At 42.7% G+C, this 18,673-nt stretch overlaps 1 protein-coding gene across 1 annotated transcript in view; it reads right to left on the bottom strand.

Moving 5' to 3' along the window:
* Nucleotides 1-264: 264 nt before the first annotated feature.
* LOC146583801 (USP6 N-terminal-like protein) overlaps nt 265-18,673 on the bottom strand; it is a 30,444-nt gene continuing 12,035 nt past the window's right edge. Inside the window, exons 3-14 of the mRNA XM_085277602.1 lie at nt 17,538-17,623; nt 17,406-17,445; nt 17,242-17,322; nt 15,033-15,140; nt 14,386-14,495; nt 8,351-8,399; nt 5,679-5,799; nt 5,344-5,438; nt 5,185-5,250; nt 3,734-3,833; nt 3,087-3,239; nt 265-2,982 (exon numbers count right to left, since the gene is read on the bottom strand). Of these exons, the coding sequence (XP_085133728.1) occupies nt 2,288-2,982; nt 3,087-3,239; nt 3,734-3,833; nt 5,185-5,250; nt 5,344-5,438; nt 5,679-5,799; nt 8,351-8,399; nt 14,386-14,495; nt 15,033-15,140; nt 17,242-17,322; nt 17,406-17,445; nt 17,538-17,623 (1,704 nt within the window). The 3' untranslated portion in view covers nt 265-2,287. The remainder of the gene's footprint in view (nt 2,983-3,086; nt 3,240-3,733; nt 3,834-5,184; nt 5,251-5,343; nt 5,439-5,678; nt 5,800-8,350; nt 8,400-14,385; nt 14,496-15,032; nt 15,141-17,241; nt 17,323-17,405; nt 17,446-17,537; nt 17,624-18,673) is intronic.

Raw genomic sequence — 18,673 nt, 5'->3', positions numbered from 1 at the left:
GTACGACTCAACACACTGATGTTAGGTTGCCGACCGTGTTACCGGGGTAACGCGCAGGCGAAGAATCTCTTTTGAATAGTAGTTATTTTTTTAGGTTTAATAATACATGTTTGAATTCTCCTGCTGGTCTTTACCCAGCACCACCACATCGGTCATATCGTTGCCTCGTTCTGTCCCTTTCAGTTTAAAAACATCTTAGACCCATAATCTACTATTTCCCCGACATGATTTTTACTTTGCAAGAGTCAAGGAAGACAAAGAAAATCAAAATTAAAGTTTATTGTTTCACCTCCAAGGCTTCAATCAGCTAATTGGTTGGACTGTAGCTACTGGACTTTGGCACATCATTTCTCCAACCCTGGAGGATTTTCAGGATGTAAATATAGTCAAATACCATAAAACATATTTACATCATTCAAAACAATGGCATTACATTGTAAAATATGACTAGATTTATTTGGAAAAAATGAAGACCTTTCTAGAACACTTCTCTCCTTCCTGGCTCGTCTATAACTGGAGAGAAACTCTTAATCTAAACTAACCACAAGATGTCAGCGTTTCATTATTTCTAAGAACAGAACTGAAGTTTTTCTTCCTTCAGATGAACAAACTAGTCCCAGCTGTGTCTACCTACTGGTTCTACAGCACTGTACAATATTAAACACATGTTCAAATCATCTGATACATACACATTCGTATTTTGCGTATTTTCACCGTTTAAGGAGGAAACACACAAGATGCCTTTTCTGAGATGATACAAACAATAAATTACAGAGCTAGAAAAAAGCACTTCTTTGAAATGAGCTCAACAGGTTTCAGTACGTATCATCGCAACAGTGAGCCTGCTCACCACGTCAGAGATCTGCACAATCAGTACAGCGCCAGGAAGCTGCTTCTGTTTCCTGATGTAGAGTCAGGTTAGGTTCAACGGGGTCCAATGCAGAACTGAAGCCAATCCAAATAAGGCATCGCGACGTTATTACAAAAAATAAACCTGTAACTCTCCTAGCAAACACTTTACAAAGGCCTAGACTGAACACACAAAAAGTTAAAAAACTACAAACGTGTTTCGTCTGTTGTAAAGGATGATGCTTCAGACTTGGAGTCCTTGGAAATCACTTTCCCGCCAATCCAGACCTAGAATATGATGTCTTGATTAAAGCAGGCGACGGCAGTTTTAGTCAGTCAGTATGATTGGGGTGGCTGTTGCTCAGGAGGTAGAGCAGCTCACCTACTGATTGGAAGGTTGGTGGTTCGATCCCTGGCTCCTCCAGTCTGCATGTCAAGTATCCTTGGGCAAGATACTAACCCCAACTTGCTCTCCGATGCATCCATCGGAGTATGAGTGTACTTAGAAAGCACTGAGTATAGATAAAGTGCTTGTGAGAATGGGTGTGATTGGGTGAATGAGGCATGTTGCATAGAGCGCTTTGAGAATAGAAAAGCGCTCTATAAGAATCAGTCCATTCTGGGCAAAAATGCTTTGTGCCCAAAGTTGAACGATGAAGTGACGTGTTTTCCACAGATCAGCGATTTTAGCAGGTACTCAGGTGTTTTTTAATGTTCGGTTAAAGTGGAAAGATCGGTGCCCACAAAAAAACCCCCCAAACTACTGAAGCTTCTGCTCAACTGGAGAAAAGAACTGAACTGAAAATCAATTAAATCTGACAAAAGTTCTCAGCTGATCCTCTCAGAATATGCTGATATATTTCTTATCAGTTACAGGCCCAAGCCATTTAAGGCTTATAAATGGCTTGGGACATTTGCTTATTCAGCAAAGCATGTGAGGGTTGTATTAAGACAGACATCTTCTAATTAAGACATTTAAAAGCCAGAATGACAGCTAGCTAGCATGTCCTTCTCCCACAACTGGATCTAACAGAACAGCACATACATCGTCCTGTTCACTGCTTCAGGACCAAACAAACCCATCTGCCTTTCACTATGTCGACATATTGTCTTTGTAACCTACATCTGGAACTTTCAGCCACATAAAGGGCAAAAATCTACCAGTTAAAATGTTACCTAACATGAAAAAGGGCTGAAAAGTCCGAAGGAGGAAACAGCTTCTTGTAGCCAAAAGTCTTTAGAAAGTCAGTTTGAAAATTGGCAAATACAAAACTTTTATAAATACTGGTCCCGAAACTGAAAGCACATTTTGAAGCAACTGTTGCTTAACACTGTAAATCTGACTAATAAATCACACCAGAACATTAATCACAGACTTAACCTTTTTACATGTAAAAGCGTCATAAATAAATTAGCGATCTACACTTTTCTGCTCTTCTCATGAAACATCGGCAGCCGATGTGTCCTCTGATTCTGCACTCGAGTCCAGGTTCACGTCCCTGCTCAGTGCTGAGGCCTGCTCCGGCAGCTGAAGCCTCTCTGCTGCAGGCAGACTCTCAGACTGGGCCATGCCCAAAGCCGGCGAGGCTACCTGAGACACGGGCGCTGAAAGAGTCCGCGGGACTTTGCAGCAGAACTGACCGGTGACGGCCGAATGCGCGTCTGCAGTGAGGTCGTTAGTAGAGGCCGAGTGCGGGGCGCTGGTTATTTCTGAAGGTGAGGGAGGTCCTACCGGGACATCTGTGTCAGCTTCTATTCCAACCCTCTCCGGGTTGGACCGTGGTGACGGCTGATCTGCTGCAACCACAGTTTGACTCCATGGGGGTTGGTAAGGCGGAGGCCCTGCTAGTGGGGAGCTGTCAGGGGTGAGTGGGGCTTGGCTGTGGATGATGATGGGATCTGGGGAAGGCAACGGAGTCTCCTCTTTGTCCACACCTTCAAGATTCACAAGGTCCTTGGAGGGACTCTGGTCTGGGGATATGGAGTCTGGCTGGTGGGAGATGATGCGGAGGCACAGGCCGGCTTTGGGGAACCCGCTAGCTGACGTTGGCTTCCCTTCAGAGGGCCGCACTGGACTCAGCAGCACGGGTAGCTCTTGGCCCAGCGGCTTACGGGGCAGCTCCTCAGGCTTCCCTAAAAACGAGCCATTAAGAACTGTTTATTTTCTTTAAGTGCACATTATTGACACCGAATAATGTACTGGAGTACTGGAGACTCCTAAAAGGACAGCCGCGTACCTGGAGGCGGGAGATCCAGCTTCATCTTTCGCAGCTCAGCCATGGAGGCCTGAAGCTGCTCAACGATCATGTCGTCGCTGTAGAAAAAAGTCTGAGCGATGCGCTCCTGCAGGAACTCTCTCAGCTCCTCCAGAGACATCTTCAAGAGGCGCTCTGTTCACAAACCAGATGTTAAACTCACAGAAACGTGCAGTCACGTCTCATCTGTCTTGTATTGGAGCTGTATTCAGATGACATTTAACCCCTGTTTTAAAAAACTGACAATAAAAAATGTTTGTGTAAACTGAGTTGTGTAATCCCACATATGATTTTGTAATGAGCACATTAATTATAAACATCTATAAACATCAACACAGAAACCCTGAATCACACAAGTATACAGACATTTATGCAAAAATCATAAAGATGTCTCGAGACCAGACACCAGTAAGTAGTACTTAAATTGCAAAGTGTGGCCTTGCGAAGTTTCACTTTTGCAGACTTTAGGAAAGCAAACAAAAACTGGAAAACTTCAAAATCACTTGATTTCAGGAGGTTAATAAGAGGCTAAAGTTAACACAATGTGGTTGTTGTGTAGAAGGCTCAGTGAGGAAACTGAGCAGAGAGTGATTTATTGTTTCGTGGCGACCCATCCATCATCTCCTTACTCTTGTGTATCTTGAGGATAGTGTAAGACATGGCGGTGAGGAGCCGCTCTCCCTCCAGGATGAAAATGTCCCACAGGCGGAGCGTTAGGGTGAACGGTGTCTGCCGGATCACAAACACAAAAAGTTAGAGAATCACTGCAGCTTAGCTGGATTTGTTTGTGCCAGTGGGTTCATGTATGTGCTGTTCTCCTGCTGGCTGGAGTCAGGAAGTTTGTTTGGTTCCTTCTCAGACCTCAGAGGCCCCGAGGCCCCTCTGAGCCCGGCAACTCAGCGGGATGGAGAAGTGCTGACAACAGCCAAACGCTGCCAGACCACTACCACAGGATTGTGGGCATGCAAGTAGAAGGCTAATAACAGTTTAGGCTGACAGGTCTTAATGCTCTCCTCTAATGCGATGCACCCGAGCTCTGCTGAAATCATGTACAGTATAACTGTGTGAAAGGCGATTCAGTGTTTTTATGTTACAGAGATTAGCATCTGCTAATGCTAACTGCTATATTTACACAGGCTTAACTTTCCAGTTTTATTAAACATGCAGTTGGCTATATTCATAAATTCACATTGTAACGAGCAGCATATGAGCAGCATTCCTTCTCTCACCCCAACCGGTCGCAGCAGATGGCCCCGCCCCTCCCTGAGCCTGGTTCTGTCGGAGGTTTCTTCCTGTTAAAAGAGAGTTTTTCCTTCCCACTGTCGCCAAAGTGCTTGCTCATAGGGGGTCATATGATTGTTGGGTTTTTCTCTGTATCTATGAAGCGCCTTGAGGCGACTTTTGTTGTGATTTGGCGCTATATAAATAAAATTGAACTGAATTGAATTGAATGTGTAATCTGGCTATTTAATGAATAATAATTATCATTCAGAGCACTGAGATACCAGGTTCCTCCAGAACCAGCTCTCAGTTTAGGAGACATGAAGCATCTTTTCTTTGAAGGTCAGGATTAAAACGTTCCTCTCTGATAAAGCTTGTAGTGACGGCTGGATCAGGTGACTCGTTATGCTGCCACACGCTCAGGCTGCTGAACACTTTTTCTTCTCTGTATTCTTTCATTTCCTTCCCCTCACACCCCAACCAATCACAGCAGGTGCTGCCAGAGTCTGTTGGTGATAGCTTCCTGTTGGGAGTTCTTTTTCTCCACTGTTGCAGGTGCAAGATCGTTATTCGCTTTAGTTTAGTATGTTTCAGGCTCTGATGCAGGGTTCCACCTTATAATATTAAGCACTGTGTGTTGACTGTTGTTGTGAACTGGCACTATAGCAAAATTGAATTGAACTGCTTTAAAACTTCCCAAGCAAAATAGAGAAGATACATGGAAATGATATGACATAAAACAAGAAGAGGGGAAAGCAACCTCTTCACACAGTGAGAAAATAATCAGATGACCTTTTATTCAACGTTTAACAGGCAGAAAAAGATGATCTTACTCGTTTACCCCAAGATAATGACTCACCCTGTCAATGAAACACTGCAGGAACCATTTGGTGCTGTAAATGCCTGCAGACATCTGCTCTTTGTCCTTGAAATAGAGAACACGAGTCAGAACTAGCACGTATCCTGCTTGCTAGAGCGTTACTCCAAGTTTTTCAAAAACAGAAAAAACTGATCTCACCAGATGTTTCTTCAGTTTGGGAACGAGCTTGGAAATAATCTGATCATGATGTGCCTGGAATCTCTGAAGTTTTGGAAAGCCTGGAACAAAAAAGCCTTAACAGGGAAGAAGGGAAGTGAGAACTTTTTAATCTAATTTCATGTCAGTCCAAACCAAATCTGACAAGCAGTACAGTTTGTAATCAGTTCCACCACCCGCAGAGCCAAAGACTGTCATCTGCACGGTTGGTGCAGCTGCAGGAAAATGATTTCAGTGTTTAGCTTCATCGTATCTTGCAGAGAACACGTTTGCTGTTAATGTTCAGACGAATGAATGAATCCTCTGGGATGTCTCACCATGCATGGCGTGTTTCTGGTTGGTGAGCAGCTGTGACAGGGCCCAGAAAGCGTCTTCCTCATTCATGTACATGAGCAGCAGGGCGGCAATCTGACTCATGCCCTGGCAGTAGCTCACCTCCTGCAGGAAACGTGCAAAAAGACCCCAATAATGGGCTTTCCGCTGTTGTGGTAACTGTAACTGACACTAGGTTAACACAAGTTAACACAAGGCTATCAAACAATTATTAACTTTTTGTCATCATCCTGTGGGACCATTCTCCACCACGGATATTAGTTTTATTATTATCAGCAGTAGTGTTATTGTTGTATTTGTATATTCTATAGTGCCTTAATAGTCAGTAGGAATAAAGCAGATGGGCCATGATCAAAACGAATTAAAAACCCCAGAATATATTAAACATGGGCAAATTTTCAATTACTTAGTCATTCCTATTTTGAAATGTTAATCATGCAAAGCAAAAAACAAAAGCACGGAGCTTTGGTCACTGAGGGGAGTGGAGTCTATCTTAGCAAGTGCAAGGTGAGAGGCAGGGTGCACCCTGGGCAAAGGCCATCGCAGGATCAACAATGAAAGACAGACAGCCATGCAAACTTGTATGCACTCCTAAAACTTTAAGATGCATGTCTCTGGCTGTGGACGAGGACCCACACAGGCACTAGGAGAACATGAGAGAAGGACCCCAGCTGCAGCAAGCACACTACAGACACAATGCTACATGATTTTATTCATATGTACAGAAGAAGCAATGGTGATATTGTCTTAATAGTATATTGCAAATATGTTTGTTTGGTGTGGGCAACTGTATTTGACATAGTACATTGCAACACTATTCTATAGGGAGTGCAGAATTATTAGGCAAGTTGTATTTTTGAGGAATAATTTTATTATTGAACAACAACCATGTTCTCAATGAACCCAAAAAACTCATTAATATCAAAGCTGAATGTTTTTGGAAGTAGTTTTTAGTTTGTTTTTAGTTTTAGCTATTTTAGGGGGATATCTGTGTGTGCAGGTGACTATTACTGTGCATAATTATTAGGCAACTTAACAAAAAACAAATATATACCCATTTCAATGATTTATTTTTACCAGTGACACCAATATAACATCTCCACATTCACAAATATACATTTCTGACATTCAAAAACAAAACAAAAACAAATCAGCGACCAATATAGCCACCTTTCTTTGCAAGGACACTCAAAAGCCTGCCATCCATGGATTCTGTCAGTGTTTTGATCTGTTCACCATCAACGTTGCGTGCAGCAGCAACCACAGCCTCCCAGACACTGTTCAGAGAGGTGTACTGTTTTCCCTCCTTGTAAATCTCACATTTGATGAGTTCTCAATGGGGTTCAGATCAGGTGAACAAGGAGGCCATGTCATTAGTTTTTCTTCTTTTAGACCCTTTCTTGCCAGCCACGCTGTGGAGTACTTGGACGCGTGTGATGGAGCATTGTCCTGCATGAAAATCATGTTTTTCTTGAAGGATGCAGACTTCTTCCTGTACCACTGCTTGAAGAAGGTGTCTTCCAGAAACTGGCAGTAGGACTGGGAGTTGAGCTTGACTCCATCCTCAACCCGAAAAGGCCCCACAAGCTCATCTTTGATGATACCAGCCCAAACCAGTACTCCACCTCCACCTTGCTGGTGTCTGAGTCGGACTGGAGCTCTCTGCCCTTTACCAATCCAGCCACGGGCCCATCCATCTGGCCCATCAAGACTCACTCTCATTTCATCAGTCCATAAAACCTTAGAAAAACCAGTCTTGAGATATTTCTTGGCCCAGTCTTGACGTTTCAGCTTGTGTGTCTTGTTCAGTGGTGGTCGTCTTTCAGCCTTTCTTACCTTGGCCATGTCTCTGAGTATTGCACACCTTGTGCTTTTGGGCACTCCAGTGATGTTGCAGCTCTGAAATATGGCCAAACTGGTGGCAAGTGGCATCTTGGCAGCTGCACGCTTGACTTTTCTCAGTTCATGGGCAGTTATTTTGCGCCTTGGTTTTTCCACACGCTTCAGAAGCTTTGCAATTTTGAGACTGCTGCATCCCTCTGCAAGATATCTCACTATTTTTGACTTTTCTGAGCCTGTCAAGTCCTTCTTTTGACCCATTTTGCCAAAGGAAAGGACGTTGCCTAATAATTATGCACACCAGATATAGAGTGTTGATGTCATTAGACCACACCCCTTCTCATTACAGAGATGCACATCACCTAATATGCTTAATTGGTAGTAGGCTTTCGAGCCTATACAGCTTGGAGTAAGACAACATGCATGAAGAGGATGATGTGGACAAAATACTCATTTGCCTAATAATTCTGCACTCCCTGTATGAGTGCTGCAGTTTCAGCAATTTTTGCAATCCACATGTTTCAGTGGCACGTCTAGTAAAAACCCTGTTTCTGCAAATAATAAAAGCAGCTCAGTAAGACAACCATCAGTGCTGTATCAGCTGCTGTCCACTTAAAGCACTCAATGCATATCATGTCAAAAGCATGCAGTACTGTGTGTGGGGTGTGTGTGTGTGGGGGGGGACAAGAAACCACAGTGGAAAATGAAGTCTCTGCCCACGAAAAGAAAATTTAGACGTGACTGCAGATTTTTATCAGTTCACTTGAGTTGCTGGTGTTTTAATGTTTCATGTAATTTAGAGAAATCAGCTACTTACTGTGTTGTAGACTGAATATGCAGAGAGGACATGAAAGAGAGCCTGCTGCCTGTAAATCAAAGAAACAGGAAGGAAAGGATAGGAAAGGAGAAGAAGCAACAAAAGGAAACAAGGAAGGGAGTGAGAAGGAGAGGAAATGAAAAAATGAGTGTCATGAATCCTGACACTGTATGTGAAGCTGTAAGCAAACCCCACAGCAAACAGTGTGCTGGACACACAATTACAAACCAGAAGTGAGAGGAAAGGAAAAAATAACAGTAACACAGAGAGACTACAGTCTCTGCTCTTTAAAAATCCTTTTTGTATCCTGAACATCTGTTAGATACTGAAATGTTCTCCAGCTCCACACTTTCCACTGCTGCTTCTGAACAGGACCATTACACTGACATCACTCTGTTACAGGATCAGGTTACACATAAACCCACGCCATCCAGAGCTCAGCCTGCCCACCTCTCTCTCACACTCAGTCCAAGTTCACCCTGAGGTCTCTCTGCTGCAGACACAGATTTTTTTCCTCTCGCACTTTTTTAATCTGTTTGAATATGGTAACAGTTACAACCTGGAAAATGATATGTAACACACACTACATGACCCAAAGTATGTGGACATCCAAGCCATGTGCATCAATGTCCTTCTACAACAACCTTAATTAGTCTTGTCTCAGGTTTTCCCTCTGACGGGAACCTGGATGCAGGGATTTCAGTGCTCAGCGCTACTCATTTCAGCCTACTCTGAATCCAGCCTACACTGCAGTGAAACCACAACTGCTGGTTCCTTTCAGAGGTAAGAAAACTCATAAACCTATTTGGATTTTTATTTAAAATATCCATCCATCCATCCATCCATCCATCCATCTTTTTCCGCTTATCCGGGGCCGGGTCATGGAGGCAGCAGAGTAAACAGAGAAGCCCAGACCTCCCTCTCCCCAGCCACCTCCTCCAGCTTATCCAGGGGAACACCAAGGTGTTCCCAGGCCAGCCGAGAGATATAATCTCTCCAGCGTGTCCTGGGGCTGCCCTGGGGCCTCCTCCCGGTGGGACATGCCCAGAACACCTCACCCAGGAGACGCCCAGGAGGCATCCTTGTCAGATGCCCGAACCACCTCAACCTGCTCCTTTCCATGTGGTGAAGCAGCAGCTCTACTCTGAGCCCCTCACGCACCCCTGAACTTACCCTATCTAAAAGGGAGAGTCCAGCCACATTTCTGCTGCTTGTATCCACAGCTCGTGACCATAAGTGAGGGTAGGGACGTAGATCGACTGGTAAATTGAGAGCTTCGCTTTTACACTCAGCTCTCTCTTCACCACAACAGACCAGTACAGCGTCCGCATCACTGCAGCCGCAGCACCAATCCATCTGTCGATGTCCCACCCCCTTCTCTCGTCACTTGTGAACAAGACCCCGAGATACTTAAGCTCCTCCACTTGGGGCAGAAACTCGTCCCTGACCCAGAGTGGGCACTCCACCATGGCCTCAGATTTGGAGGTGCTGATTCTCATTCCCACTGTGAATAAGGAGTATTCCAGTATCCCAATACTGGAATACTCCTTATCCTAATAGTCCATTGTGCTTAGTTTAAATGCTAATTGCACAGTAAATATTCTGTAGGTGTCCCACATTTAAAGGCATCTTAAAAGCGAATGCAGCAAAATAACCCCGTCTCTCCATCACTGTCAGTTTAAAGCACATAAAAGATCCAGATCTGTTCAAAGAATTCAAGGTGAATGAGCTTCAATCTGACAGCTAACAACAAATAATTATTATCGTCCTCGTTTTATCCTGAACTGCACGTTACCATCCCCCCAAAAATCATTTTGTTTAGGTGTCGAGATAGGTTTGAAGAATCGTGGACTTCTATTGGTCCCAACTACTATATTTCTGGTATCGCAACATTCCTGTTACAGCATACTGGTAACTGTGGTTTTTCCCCTTTTCAGCCAGCCTACCAGTTTGCTTTTGTGTGTACTAGGAAGGGAACATTTTTATTCAACCTTTTCTTTTTCTTCCTTTAACTTGAGCTGGTATATTCATCTTGCTCAGCTATGTTTACTCTTTTTCACTTAACTAATTCTGAAGCTACACAACTAAAGGCCAAAAACGTGCGGATCTGGTAGTTCTCGAGAAACAGAGGGGAATATGGTAGCATCTTTATTTATAACGCACTTTACATCCAACAATGTTGGCCAAAGTGCTACAAATACAAAACAAAAGAGAAAACTGTTAAATTACATATAGAATACCTTAAAAATTAAAAAATAATATAATTAATAAGAAACAGATTAAGAGACATCAACAAGTCCTGCTGTGCTGAAAGCCAAGGTAAATAAATATGTTTTAAAAACAGATAAGGAAGGTGCCTGTCTAACATGTAAAGGCAACTTATTCCACAATTTTGGTGCTGCCACAGCAAACGCCCGATCCCCTCTGAGCTTACGATTAGTCCTGGGCACGCTCAGGAGGAGCTGGTCTGCCCACCTGAGGGACCGGGAAGGTATGTATGGATGAAGAAGCTCAGAGAGGTACAGAGGGGCAGCATTGGACAAGCATTTAAAAACAAATACAAGCAGCTTAAAATGGATCCTAAAATGCACGGGCAGCCAATGAAGTGAATATAAAACTGGGTGATCTGCTCGCATCTACGAGTGCAGCCTGAACTAGCTGCAGTCGAAAAGCAGAAGATCGACTCACCCTAAAATAAAGAGAATTACAGTAATCCCGCCGAACGGTTACAAAGGCATGGATTACTGTTTCAAATTGCTGTCTCGCAAGAAAGTGCTTGATTTTGGCTAGCTGCCTCAGATGAAAGAAACTAGACCGTACAACCGACCGATCTGGAGTTCAGGATCAATTTTAAAACCCAGATTAACAATCTCTGGTTTACAGAATGATTTCAGGGTTTGCAAATCAACACACGGAACAGCAGTGGAGGCAGGTCTGAACACCATTACTTCAGTCTTAGAATCATTAAAACAAAGAAAGTTTATCGCCAATCACGACTTGACGTCGTCCGGACATGTTTGCAAACGATTTACAGACGATCCATCTTTCTTTTTAAGAGGAACATAAATCTGGCAGTCATCTCCATAACAGTGAAAAGAGAGTCTGTGTCTCCTAAAAATTAAACCCAAGGGAAGTAAATAAAGCGAAAACAGGATAGAGCCCAGAAAGGAACCGTGTGGTACTCCGTGAGACAGCGGAGCACGGGAGGACTCACAGTTTCCTAAGTGAACTGAAAAGGTTTGATCTGTTAAGTAAGACCTGAACCATTTCAGAGTCACATCTGTTACACCGACACACTGCTCCAAACGGGAGATTTCATGGTCTACAGTGTCAAATGCAGCAGTTAAATCGAATAAGATAAGAATGACACTTTCACCAGAATCACATGATAAAAATATATCATTAAAAATTCTTAAAAGTGCTGATTCAGTGCTATGCATTACTTTAAAACCAGATTGGAAAATCTCCTGAACATTTTGTGCATCAAGTACAGGATCAATTGGTTATATGCTACTTTTTCCAAGACTTTAGATAAAAAGGGCAGCTTAGATATTGGTCTAAAGTTTATTAGTTTATTATGTTTCATGTCGCACTAGTGTAAATGGTAAATGGGCTGACTCTTATAGAGTGCTTCATACAACTTACCTTATTCACCCAATCACACCCATTCATACAATTCATACAGTTGTTTGCTAAATGTTGTCCTATAATTAGTAGGGGTGGGTTTTTATAATCGATTTATCGATTAAAATCGATTCTGGCTTGGATAACGTAAAATCGATTCATTAAAATCCTGAATCGATTTTTTAATATTAATTTATTTTGCCCGAAATGCCAGAATCTCAGGTGAAAGATCACAAAATTTCAAGAACCACCAAACAGCTAAGACAGTAAATGAGAGCAGGAACACGGCTTCTGCACAAAGACGTAAACACACAGCGCGACCCGCGGATCAGAATCAGTGAGATGTCGCCTTTCTCAGCTGATGGTCGGGGCTGAAAGCCGACAGCTTGCCGATTCTGATCCGTGGGTCCGCGCTTTTTGTTTACGCCCTTTATGAGCCGATTCTAAAGCTGTTAGTTTCATCTCTCTCCAAACAATATTGACCGAACCAGCAGCAAAAGAAGATCCAAACTACGCTTCACATAAACATCATCATGAATTCCCTCTGACTTTTGCTGACTTTTCAGGATAAAAATCACACTTCATGCACAGCTCTCTCTCTCTCTCTTTTCTTCATTATTCGCTTGCTTGTTACGCACAAGTCTACCGTTGTTTACAGCGCTGTCGGCCGACGTTTTTTTTTCCCTTTTACTTACTTCCGAAAAGTAAACCTAATTTCTGCCGTTCAATATTGAACAAATTTAAATTTTTTTAAATTAAGCAAAATGTAAAACGCTTAACCGTGTCTCTAATAAAACCGCTGTAACGTCAGAGGTGATGTTCATATGTTGATTAATGGTTTTCTTTCGTTTTTGATGTACTGCAGAATATTTTTATAAAATCCCAGGCCAGGAAAATCACCTTCATGTTTTTCTGTGTTTTATCTTCAGCTACTTTGACACAAAGGCATCTGCTGTGACGCTCACACCTGTGATAAAGTCTTGCGTGTGTCAGCTTCCTTTTTATTGATACAAAAATATGTAAATGTACTGATCTGAATTATAATATTTCTGACTGTCAAAATTTCCCAGATTCAAATCGAATCGAATTAAATCGAATCGTGGATCGAATCGATTCGGGACCTTGTGAATCGGAATTGAATCGATTCTAGAAATCAGTGACGATACCCAGCCCTAATAATTAGCACTGCGACCTAACAATCTTAACACTTTGCTGAAAGCATATGATAACTGTATGCTTTCACACTGTATTCCTCTTTAATGTGCAAGTTACATCATTTGCTCACAGTGTTGGGGAGTAACGGAATACATGTACCGCCGTTACGTATTTAAAATACAAAATATGAGTAACTGTATTCCGTTACAGTTACCGTTTAAAAAGGTGGTATTCAGAATACTTTGTTGAAATAAATGGATTACACTGCGGTACTTTCCTGTTTCATTTTGTCGCGGGTCAGGACTGTTTGGGTTTTGTTTGACAGCTACATTCTGTTGTTCCAGGCGGCAGCGTTACGGTTGCCATGGTTACAGGGCGACGCTCTATCTCTCGCGCGGCTGTGTGTTTCCTGGGTGAGAGAGCGCCTTTTTGTTGTTGTTGTTGTTGTGCTAAGCTAACAGGCAGAATGCTACAAGAATAGCTCAAAAGAATGTAGCATCATGGGCAGTGTAGTCCGTGTTGCAGGGAGAATGGACTGCCATACACGTTATGTGTCTGTGAGCGCGAGGAGGGAGAAAAAAGGATAATGGAAAGGTACGAGTTGTCATTGAGGAAAAACGGGAGCTGGAAGCATGTAAATATAATAATAACCACTGCAGCCAAGAAGAGTGCCTGACGAGCCCAGTTGTAAGTAAGCTATTAAGACTCGACTGTACACCGTGTTCGTGTTTTCCTCCAAAAACAATAAGTTCCGTTGGAGCAGCCTTTCAACGCCTCTCTCTGTCTCTCGCAAGAAAAGTTGACCCACACAACAAAGTAAAGCTATTTTTCGGCTACGAGCCGACAGGGACCCCGCCGTATTAGTCAGAGGTCCCTTTACTACAGTTCGGAGTCGCGGACCTTCAGTAATAGTAATAAATCACACAGCAATAGTACATTCACGTTGTTGTAAAAAGCATGATAATATGTTAAGTAATCCAAAGTATTCAGAATATGTTACTGTCATTGAGTAACGTAACGGAATACGTTACAGAATACATTTTGGGGCATGTATTCTGTATTCTGTAACGGAATACATTTTAAAAGTAACCTTCCCAACACTGTTTGCTCAGTACTTTGAAACTATGTCTCTGTAACTTTGGATTCCACCACTGAGCTTGGCGGTTATAAATATTCTTTGAGAACAGAAAGTCCGAGCCGTTTATCCGTCTGAAATCCATTTCAGCTGCAAAATCCGACTCAACAGTGAAACTTACTTGACTCCAAAGCGATCCATGAACATGATATGGTTTCGAAATGTCCTGTTGATGTCCAAGTCAATCTGTTTGATCTCAGATGAGCACAGCCTGGCCTGCTCCTTCATTTTCTGAGTGAAAAACAGACAAAAGTCAACAAGGACATGTGGAGGTACCTGTGCTGAAAGACAAATGTGTCATTCAGTAGAGCTACAAAAACAAGTTTTACATATCAGGGAATATATATTGTAAATTCAGTCAGAATGAATCTATTATTGATTATGCTAACTGTTTATGTGTGTCATCAGTTTTCTGAAACATCTCGTCTATCAGAGAAAATGTGATTGCATCTATGAATGTGCTGAAAATGTGATTACAGGTTGGTGGACCATCTTATCCTTTACAAATATGTGTCAGTTAAGATCAGTCTGCCAGGTGATAAGACTGTCAGCTTTGATATTTCATAGCTTTAACTTTTTTTAAAACATGCTACTTTATACTTTTACTTTATTACATTAGACTTGTAACATTTACAACATAGCTACAGTTTATAACAGTTATAACAATGTTTTTCTCTCAGCTTTTTAAAAAACGTATTTATATGTCCAACTTATTTTTATGCTCAGAACAGATTTGCAAAGAGACTCATTTCAGACGTGAATAAATACCTCATATTTGCCCTCGTTCTCCTTCTTGGCCCTGTCCACGTCCAGCATCAGTGCCCAGGCCCGGCCTCTGAGCTGCAGGGGGATGCCTTTGTATACTCGTTTTACCATCTGGCAGCAGAGAACAGAGGGAATCATAAACACTGAGTGAATAAAACGCCACAAAGTTTAGAGAACAGAAGCTACAAAGACTGAATCATCAGAAAGTTAAACCACCTACCGATCGCCTACGACCCCGTTCACAGTAAAGCCAAAAGTTTGAAAACATTTTCCGTGAGCACTCGAAGCAGGTTTGTAAGTATCTCTCTGTCGTACAGTTTCTGTTAACTTGGTTGGCTTTGCAACTTCTACCTCAAGTACCTCCACTCATCAACATGGAAACACCCCCCCAAATCCTTTGTCTTGGGCCAAGTGCTTTGTCTTTTGGACTTAATGCTTAATTGTATTCAGCGTGAGTTTTAGTCTGTCTGTTGTTTTGCTTTTTTCCTCTGTGTCTGTGAGTCTGCGTTCGGGTCCAGTCCTGCCTGCCACGCACAGTTCATCCACCTTGCTTGCTCTCATTGCTGTGTATGTATTTGATGTACTTGTGCTTTTCTCAGCTCACTGACCACTCAAAGTGCTTTAGACTACAAGTCACATTTTAGCCACACATTCATAAAGCACTTTACACTTCTAGCTACAGATTTTTACAATTTTCTGATTACTCTGTTTTTTTTACTTAGACAGGCTGCACAACTATATTTTTTAATGATTTATTATTATTTTTCCATCTTTCCGAGACAGCAACATGATATTTACTCCTGCAGCCTCCCAGCCCTGACTTTGTTCAGTCACTGCTAACCAACTAACTCTGGTCCTTATACACTAATGTGCTGCCTCTGAGTAAACTGGTCAGCTTGGTGTTATGCTGGTGTATAGCACAGTTTTGTTGAGTTTGTAGACTTCAGCTGGTGACAGAAGTGCTTGTTCTGCTTTAGGGATCTGCTGTAAACTGGTGGCTCTTTGAACCAGAATCCACAGCAGTCAGAGATCTGCTGCCACTACACAGAGTTCACCACAGCTGCAGAGCAGAACAGAGACTACTGTCAGCAGCTTTAGTCAGGTGGAACTGTACATATTGTATTATTTATTCAGTCATTTGGAAAAGGAAACTAGAATTACAACTAGAACGAGCTCAATGACGACTTTAAAAAAGAGCGTTAGGCTAACAAAGAGCTCAAATTCATGCTTCGAGCACGATAATGTTTCATGTTTTTAACAAAGACAGATGACAGAAATGCTCAATGATGGATCAAACTGAACTGAACTCAGTTCAGTTTTATTTATATAGCACCAAATACCAAAACAGTTACTGCAAGATGCTTTATATTTTATGGTAAAGACCTTAGAATAACACAGAGATTTATTATTTATGAACAATTTAGGCAGCACGGTGACACGGTGGTTAGCACTGTTGCCGCACAGCAAGAAGGTCCTGAGTTCAATTCCACCATCAGGCCGGGGTCTTTCTGTGTGGAGTTTGCATGTTCTCCCCTGTTTGCGTGGGTTCCCTCCGGGTACTCCGGCTTCCTCCCCAAAGACATGCAGTTAGTGGGGATAGGTTAATTGATTAATCCAAATTGCCCACAGGTGCGAATGTGAGCGTGAATGGTCTGTCTGTGTCAGCCCTGCGACAGACTGGCGACCTGTCCAGGGTGTGCCCCGCCTCTCTCCCTATGACAGCTGGGACAGGCTCCAGCACCCCCTGCAGCCCTGAAAAGGATAACTGGAAGCGGATGGATGACTTACTGACACTAGTGGAGACCAAGCTAACGGTGGATGTACACTCAGCTGCTCTGGTTGAGTCTATTGATTTTCCAGCCACAGTAACAACGATCAATAAGCATAGCAGCAACTCTCTCACTAATGTAGGTGTTTGTCCAGAGGGTCGGAACCAGTCAAGCTAATTTTCCACCTTTTCCTCTCCTAGTGTGATTTATATTCTGGTGAGAAGCTTTGATTCAGAATTCTTAATGAGGGAGTACATTTGAGCTGAATATGTTCTGGACTCAACACCGACACTTGCTGTGATTCAATCTGTGTTACAAAACTCGCTGACATCAGAGAAACCAGCTGCAGTTTTACATGTTTGTCAGCAATTGTCTCCAGCAATGAAGTCATTATAAATCTGTTCTGAATTTTCCATGTGCTCCGTGTGCAAACTGTTACTCACCCTGTCACTGTTCTTGTATTTATCCCACTTCTTCACCATCTTCAGCCATTTCTCTGCTCTCTCAATCTCCTGCTGCTTCAGCTATGAAAGTAAAAGAAGCTGGTGAACAAAAACAACCTACTCATGCATTTGTCCTGAAAGAAATGTGGCATTTGCCTCTTTACCTTCTCTTCATGTGCAGTTGGTGCCGGCAGCTCATCTTCACTGGAAGAATGAAGAGAAACAAATGATGAGATGCAACAAAACAGGGCAGAGTGGTACCAACCGGCATGACTTTACTTTGAAGACAGACTTACTGCATGAAGCCGAAACGGTCGATGACTTTGTAGATGCTGTAATCAGCATCCTCCCAGGGGTAGATCTCCACCCCGCCCTGCCTGCCCTGGAAACAGTAACAGGTATAAACTTACAAACTACAGTCTAGACAAATAGATACGCACATGTGTACAATTACTTACATAAACAAAAGGATCTTATTGTGCTGAAGCGCACCTGCCCTAAAGGAGGAACTACAAAGGCCCCAAAATGGAGTTTAAAGACTCTTGATGAGCCCAAGGTCCTACAGTATGGATATAGGTGCTCCTTACATGGGTCAGTTCTACATCTGGCCTGCATCTGGCCCATATAACACATGTAACCCATGTAAAGCCTGCCTCATTGCTTTTGGCCTGTGCCTGGCCTGGATACAGGACTTGCGAGTGCTGTGCCAAAAGAAGTCCAGATTAGGCCCCCATGTGTCTTCTATCTGGGTCCATGCACAAACCTTTGCACACAATCGTGTTTGTCGTTAGTTAGGGACGACGAAAGGCATATTGTGATGCTCCTCTTCCTCTTTAATGCTACAGTTATTATTATTACAGGTATTACAGAACTAGCAGTAAGGTCTGGGGTTGATAAGCTGAAGTACTGTAGAAGTAGCAGAAACTAGTTCCTCCTGGGGCCACTTCAGGCTGTCTCCAAAAACAGTCAGTTAGACTGACGTGACACTGACTGATCACTAGAATTGCACCCTCTCATCCACAAATCATCACTTCTGCCTTAAAATAAATCATAGTTTGAGTCCAGAAATCTTTGATATACAGTGCTCCCTCGCTATAACGCACTTCACCTTTCGCTGTTTCGCTGATTTTTTTGGTGCAATTTTGCATCCTTTTTTTTTTTAAACAACACATTGTGTTCTGCGTCCTGATTGGCTGTAGACCATTGTAATCAATCTTGTGCCGTGTCTCCTGTACAGTACAGAACGTGTTCAGTTTGTCAAATTTACATAAATCTTTGATCCTAGCAGTGTGACTCTGCTGTACTGTAAGTTTGTAAGTTTTCTCCCCAACAAACACGACAATGTCGACGAAACGTTTTGCACCGTCAAAGGCTTCTGCGGTAGCACCCAACAGGCAGAGGAAGCTGCTAACCATCGCACAAAAAGACATGC

This window comes from Mchenga conophoros, linkage group LG1 (assembly GCF_057382185.1).
Source record: "Mchenga conophoros isolate Kocher_MC1m ecotype Shallow Benthic linkage group LG1, M_conophoros_male_GT1.1, whole genome shotgun sequence".
Classification (NCBI taxonomy): Eukaryota; Metazoa; Chordata; class Actinopteri; order Cichliformes; family Cichlidae; genus Mchenga; species Mchenga conophoros.
This window is presented reverse-complemented; position numbering and strand designations above follow the sequence as displayed.